The 6879-nt window shown below is 48.2% G+C and overlaps 1 protein-coding gene across 1 annotated transcript; it reads right to left on the reverse strand.

The window, feature by feature from the left end:
- Positions 1-603: 603 nt before the first annotated feature.
- Positions 604-2072, reverse strand: LOC109773167 (peroxidase 2). Its single transcript, XM_020331868.4, has 3 exons — positions 1781-2072; positions 1494-1670; positions 604-1402 (listed from the first exon to the last, which is right to left on the reverse strand). The coding sequence occupies exons 1-3, from the start codon at positions 1982-1984 to the stop codon at positions 839-841; spliced, it is 945 nt and encodes a 314-aa protein (XP_020187457.1). The 5' UTR covers positions 1985-2072; the 3' UTR covers positions 604-838.
- Positions 2073-6879: the final 4807 nt, after the last annotated feature.

Here is a 6879-nt window from a genome sequence, read left to right on the forward strand (position 1 = left end):
CTCAGCAGCCCCCACGGTTTGTATGCTCTGGACCTCCCTGCCATGGATTTTGAGTCGTGACCTGATTTGCTACGTACTTGGGATTATCACCACCTGCTTGACGAGACTCCGTACAAGCGCCACCTGATTAACCTGGGCGCAGGTAAGTTTTGCGTCATCTCCTTCTTCAAAACTTTCAAAGCAAAATATGTGGAAGAAAATATCGAAGATGAGTCTGTTGTGTTCAGTGGCCTGGAGTTGCACCACTGCAACAACGGTGAGGCCATTATCCGGCTGATCAAACACATGTAGTTACAACTTGGGAAGATTTGGCATCCACCGCGTCCTCCGACTCTTTTGGAAGATCCTCAAGACCGATGCATTTTTCTTAAGAGACCAAAGCATCTTTGTATGACTTCAATATCTTTTATGGTAATGTATTTGCACTACATTATTATGGGATGTATGGGTATTTTGATGGTGCGTTTAATACTTTTGGTAGCATGTGTACCTTGAGACCGTTTCAGTTTAAAGGGCCCTCTTGTATTTTGGGTCAAACTTTGACTGCAAATTTGACCAAAGTCATACTCCCTCCTTTTCACAATGTAGTGAGTATTACTAGGCTTTGAAAAAACAAAGGACGAAGCGTTATTCATATCGTAGAAGTCTGTTATATATCACAAAAAGGGAAGTTGCTCGTTTATAGTTCCTATTGCACCACATGGCCTTCATGCCTTTGCACGGGGCCGACATACGTATATGACACGTCTTCTGTTTTCAGAAGCTTATGGTCAAAGAAAGCGCTATAATGGCCGTTGCTAACCTTATTAATCCCACATATATGATCATTTTTTGCCAATTAATTCACCTTGGAGCAGCTGATCCTGACCTGGCCCTGTGAGCCGGTCAACGGGCTAAGGTTCCCCATCTTCACCATGGCCGAGGCAAAGGCGCTGCTGAACGCCGCTGGGTTGCTTGCGAAGTTGTTGACGATGTTGTCGGTGCCGCCGCCGGTGCCGGTGAATAGCACCTGGTCGGAGTGCAGGAGCCCCTTCTGGGACTTGAGGTTGCTGTAGTAAGCGTTGTCAAAGGAGTATGGGGTCGACACGTCCAGATTGGCCAGGTTGCGGTCGCCCGAGCCGGTCGGCTGGGGGCAGTTGGCTTTGAGCGACGTCGCGAAGCCGGAGTTGATGTTGGTCTCGTTGTAGAGTCTGTCCCTAAAGTTCTGGCACTGCGCCTGCCCGATGGTGTGGGCGCCGGAGAGGGCGACCATGTCGGTCACGGTGAAGCCCTTGTCACCGAAGGACTGGGTGAGGTTAACGAGGTCGAAGAATGGGGGAGGTAGCTCGTTGTTCGCCGCCGCTTCGTTTGCGTTGGTGGAGTCCCTCCTTCCAAGAGGAACCGTCCACGAAGGCCCTCCTAACTGTACCAGAGGACAAAACAATATCCAGGGTGAGCAAATTAGCCGGTCTACTTGGTGGTGATCATGACGTGACACAGGTTGGAGATCTTACGGCGACGACAGAGTCGCGGGCAGCGACGGTGAGGATGTCGGCGCAGGAGACGGTCTGCTTGCACATGGTCTCGAGCTGCGCCTTGATGCTATCGATGACTTCAAAGCCTCGCAGCGACATCACGTTCGGGATAGCGTTTTGTTCCATGCCAGACAGCAGAACAGATGCGTCACAACCCTGCACATGTAGTTAAGCATGCATGGTCAAGAACTCAAGACTCAAGAAGCATGCGTGCAATGAAAACAGGGAACGTGCCGGCGATCAGGATATATATTTGAAGAGCTTACTTGGACGAAGCAGTCGTGGAAGTGCAGCCGGAGCAGCGACGCGCCCATGCGGTTCTCCTTGTTCACTGCGGCCGTCACGGCGGCCTTGATGGTGGCCAGAGCGTTCGGGCACGTCGTTTGGTAGAACGTCGGCGACAGCTGCGCCGACGCCGCCACGGCCAGGCACAAGAGCAACACGGCTGATAGAGACGAAGTAGAGGCCATGGCTTCTTTTGCTAGCCAACGTCTAGTGAGGGACACAAGGTTAATTGTGATAGGAAGAGACACTTGTACTGGATGCAATGCAATGCTCTGCATTCCATGCAGATATATATAGCCGCACGCAGGCTTGGGCATTTCCGGCACATGGTGATTGTGGTGGCCACTGGCCAGTGCCCACATCTGCAATTTTTTCCTCTTTTACGGGGCCGTTATGGTGCATGGAATATAATACTGCAAAGTCACAATCATCAGCGGGATATTCAGGCGACTAAGTTCTTCTAGGAGTATGATAGGGCATTCGAGCATGAGCTAGAGCTAGAATATAGCTTGACGTGTGTGCAGTTTATTTTGTACTAACTCATGGGTGAGTGAGGACTGTGCTATTTTTCTGCTATGATTCTGTGACTCGCCGCGGTTCATGGCCAGATATGAGCCTCAAATTGAGCGCGAAACATGACCATGCATGGTTCTTCGCGCAGTGCACCTACGTGGTGCACTGGTACTTTTGCTAGTATTTTAATGTATGTGATATAAGTCTCAGGAAATGTATGTGGTATTCCACTATCCATCGATCATGGGCTGAGATTTTTGCTGATGGTTGAAGCAAGTGGCTGGTCGTGCAAATCATTCATCTATCTTTCTCCATCGTCATTCAAATTTCAATAGGATAAGAGGGTTGGGGTACTCTGAATCCAAGATATTTAAGTCAACAAGTGAGCATTTTATGCACGCGAGCAAAGGAAAACAAATAGTTCTTCCCACTAGAGACTGCAAATACAGAGACGTGGACACATTCAGACGAGAAAAATTTAATAATAATGCATGTGGACCGAGCCATGCATTCAGGCTGGGATTGCTCTTGGCTCGCGACCATACATGGACTGATAGCTGATTTCATTATCAAATGACCACGACGCATGCTAGTGGCCGGAGAGCGAACTGTGCAGACTACTAGTCTGCAGATAGGGATGCAGCATGTGTCTAGTCGTGTTTTGTTGACTGGGTTGAAGAGTTCCTGCTTGGCGGTTCTTTTTCGGGAATGAGCTGCACAGTACAATTAAACCAATAATACTACACACACGGACTGATACGAGGGTTTTGCTTAATTTTCCAAAACCATAACTCTCTCCCCATCTGATTTTCAGGGGTGGGCCCCTTCCCACCCGTTTAATCCAATCTCAAACCTCCACGTTAGCAGCTCCATGAAACCCCTAAAAAACACCCCGTGAGTCTAGCATTGCTCCAATTAGACGGTGGAAGAATTAAGTTGAGTGTATGGGGCCAAATTTGGTTGGCCTTGCCACATTCAGTATTTTAATTTAAACAATTTTGTACATGAAGAGAGGACATAATGGATATCTGATGGCATGGATACCCATTGGGTATGGGCATTGGGCATATTTTTGGCTAAACACTGTTTTGATCTTGTCAGGAAACTTTTGCACGATCTGAACCCTTTCAGACTTTTTAGCATGATCTGACAATTTTGATAATGCGAAGGCTTATGGTGTTTTTGCTCCATCTAGACACGCCAAACTTGCCGGCGTTTCTTCTCTGAAGAGATAAGTGGTCGCGGCACGCGTAACTGGGAATGCCCCAAGCCTTGATGTTCTTCTCAGGGCAGAAACGCCAGGCCCTATAGTGCTTCCAGTAAGGTGCCACAATTTGGCATTTCTGCCCTACCACGTAGGAGGTCAATGGCTACTTGACTAGGGCATGCCAGGATAGAAACGCTGACAAGTTTGGCGTGTCTATGTGGGACAGAAACACCAGAAGCATTGGCGTTGAATAAAAGGGTCAAATCATGCTAAATAATCTGAAAGGGGTTCAGATCATGCTAAATTTTCCGGACAAGATCAAAATAGTGATTTTGGCCCATAATTTCTACCCATGGATATCTTCTTGGGCATTGTTACGAATTTGGTATTGCTCGACCCATGAAAACCCAATCTATTTCCTTCTTTTGAACCAACTTACAACAAAGAACCACACACACACATGCGCACAAAAGATTAGGACAGCTGCAAGAACTTGTGGAGTTGGCCGACCTATACCAGGAACCTAGTGGGTACGTATCTGGAAAGCAAGCAGTGCCTAAGGAAACATGGAGGAGAAGGAGTGTGATTGAAAGAAGCTGAGTCATTGAGGAGGAGCGGAATAGAACTAGGTAGGTAGGAGCACGTTGTCACGCCATCAATCTTCATTACTCGAGACGTCTACATGTCGCCTACCTACACAATAGTTAGTTCCTAGATTGTACCTTCGGGGTGGATAAGACACCGAAAGGGCAAAGGCCCGCCACCATTCAATTCGAGAGGATGTATGGTTTCTCCAAGAGCTGCAAGGAGTGCAAAGAGAAGTCACATTCAGTCCTTGAAGAACGGTATGATGCTCATGAGGATCACCTCTGTAAGCCTTGGCAAAATCTAGACAAGGTCTTCACCTCAACTTGATGTTTCTATATCCACGCTAGAGCACGACTAGGGCCGCTGAGACGACCCCTCCACCATTACCATTGTTCATAGATTGCTACCCACCATACACCTTGATACGTTTATTTTGCATCACTATTTCATAAGATAAAATGCTCATTTATTACTCTTATTCAACTACAATTCCTCCATTTTACATCGTTTTTCACCTTATTTTGCAAGTTTGCAACAGAGGGGAGGAGGCAGAAAGTTGTCAGCACTAGGGAATCAAGTTTACATCAAGAGAAGTTGTTGTTGGGGAACATAGTAATTTCAAAAAAAATTCCTACGCACACACAGGATCATGGTGTTGCATAGCAACGAGATGGGAGAGTGTGTCCACGTACCCTCGTAGACCGAAAGAGAAAGCGTTATGACAACGCGGTTGATGTAGTCGTACGTCTTCACGATCCGACCGATCCAAGTACCGAACGCACGGCACCTCCGAGTTCAGCATACGTTCAGCTCGATGACGTCCCACGAACTCCGATCCAGCAGAGCTTTGCGGGAGAGCTCCGTCAGCACGACGGCGTGATGACGGTGTTGGTGATGCTACCGACGCAGGGCTTCGCCTAAGCACTGCTACGATATAACCGAGGTGGAATATGGTGGAGGGGGGCACCGCACACGGCTAAGAGATCAATGATCAATTGTTGTGTCTATGGGGTGCCCCCCTGCCCTCGTATATAAAGGAGCAAGGGAGGGAGAGGCGGCCGGCCAGGAGGAGGCGCGCCAGGAGGAGTCCTACTCCCACCGGGAGTAGGACTCTGATACGTCCATTTTGCTAGTAGACGAGGGTGGGGGGCCTCCACCTGTCCACGAGGGTGGGGGGCGCGCCCTACCCCCCTGGGCACGCCCCCCTGCCTCGTGGGCCCCCTGTTGGCTCTCCGATGCCCATCTTCTGGTATATGAAGTCTTTCGTCCGAAGAAAAATCATAAGCAAGCTTTCGGGACGAGACTCCGCCGCCACGAGGCGGAACCTTGGCGGAACCAATCTAGGGCTCTGGCAAAGTTGTTCTGTCGGGGACACTTCTCTCCGGGAGGGGGAAATCATCGCCATCGTCATCACCAACGCTCCTCTCATCGGGAGAGGGCAGTCTCCATCAACATCTTCACCAGCACCATCTCCTCTCAAACCCTAGTTCATCTCTTGTATCAAATTCTTGTCTCTAAGTCCGGGATTGGTACCTGTAGGTTGCTAGTAGTGTTGATTACTCCTTGTAGTTAATGCTAGTTGGTTTATTTGGTGGAAGATCATATGTTCAGATCCTTTATGCATATTAATACCCCTCTGATTATGAACATGAATATGCTTTGTGAGTAGTTACGTTTGTTCCTGAGGACATGGGAGAAGTCCTGCTATTAGTAGTCATGTGAATTTGGTATTCGTTCGATATTTTGATGAGATGTATGTTGTCTATCCTCTAGTGGTGTTATGTGAACGTCGACTACATAACACTTCACCATTATTTGGGCCTAGAGGAAGGCATTGGGAAGTAATAAGTAGATGATGGGTTGCTAGAGTGACGGAAGTTTAAACCCTAGTTTATGCGTTGCTTCGTAAGGGGCTGATTTGGATCCATATGTTTCATGCTATGGTTAGGTTTACCTTAATACTTTTGTTGTAGTTGCGGAAGCTTGCAATAGAGGTTAATCATAAGTGGGATGCTTGTCCAAGTAAGGGCAGCACCCAAGCACCGGTCCACCCACATATCAAATTATCAAAGTACCGAACGCGAATCATATGAACGTGATGAAAACTAGCTTGACGATAATTCCCATGTGTCCTCGGGAGCGCTTTTCTCTGTATAAGAGTTTGTTCAGGCTTGTCCTTTGCTACAAAAAGGATTGGGCCACCTTGCTGTACTTTATTTACTTTTGTAACTTGCTGCTCGTTACCAATTATCTTATCACAAAACTATCTGTTACCTATAATTTCAGTGCTTGCAGAGAATACCTTGCTGAAAACCGCTTATCATTTCCTTCTGCTCCTCGTTGGGTTCGACACTCTTACTTATCGAAAGGACTACGATAGATCCCCTATACTTGTGGGTCATCAGACTCCCTCCTTTCCTAGTTGGAGTAGGGGAATCGGGAAGGAGGAGGGAGAGAGGAAGGAAAGGGGGGCGCCGCCCCCCTCCTTGTCCAATTCGGACTAGAGGGGGAGGGGGCGCGGCCTGCCCTGGCTGCCCCTCCTCTTATTCACTAAGGCCCATGTAGGCCCATTAAACCCCCCGGGGGGGTTCCGGTAACCCCCGGTACTCCGGTAAAATCCCGATTTCACCCGGAACACTTCCGATATCCAAATATAGGCTTCCAATATATCAATCTTTATGTCTCGACCATTTCGAGACTCCTCGTTATGTCCGTGATCACATCCGGGACTCCGAACTATCTTCGGTACATCAAAACACTTAAACTCATAAT

Source organism: Aegilops tauschii, chromosome 2 (genome assembly GCF_002575655.3).
Source record: "Aegilops tauschii subsp. strangulata cultivar AL8/78 chromosome 2, Aet v6.0, whole genome shotgun sequence".
Classification (NCBI taxonomy): domain Eukaryota; kingdom Viridiplantae; phylum Streptophyta; class Magnoliopsida; order Poales; family Poaceae; genus Aegilops; species Aegilops tauschii.

What these genes read in the sequence shown, in the direction of transcription:
- LOC109773167 (XM_020331868.4), bottom strand. Translation starts at nt 1,984, where the DNA reads ATGGCCTCTACTTCGTCTCTATCAGCCGTGTTGCTCTTGTGCCTGGCC. An exon ending in TCCACGACTGCTTCGTCCAA is followed by an intron (nt 1,671 to 1,780) that starts GTAAGCTCTTCA and finishes CTACATGTGCAG; the next exon opens with GGTTGTGACGCATCTGTTCT. An exon ending in CCCGCGACTCTGTCGTCGCC is followed by an intron (nt 1,403 to 1,493) that starts GTAAGATCTCCA and finishes CCTCTGGTACAG; the next exon opens with TTAGGAGGGCCTTCGTGGAC.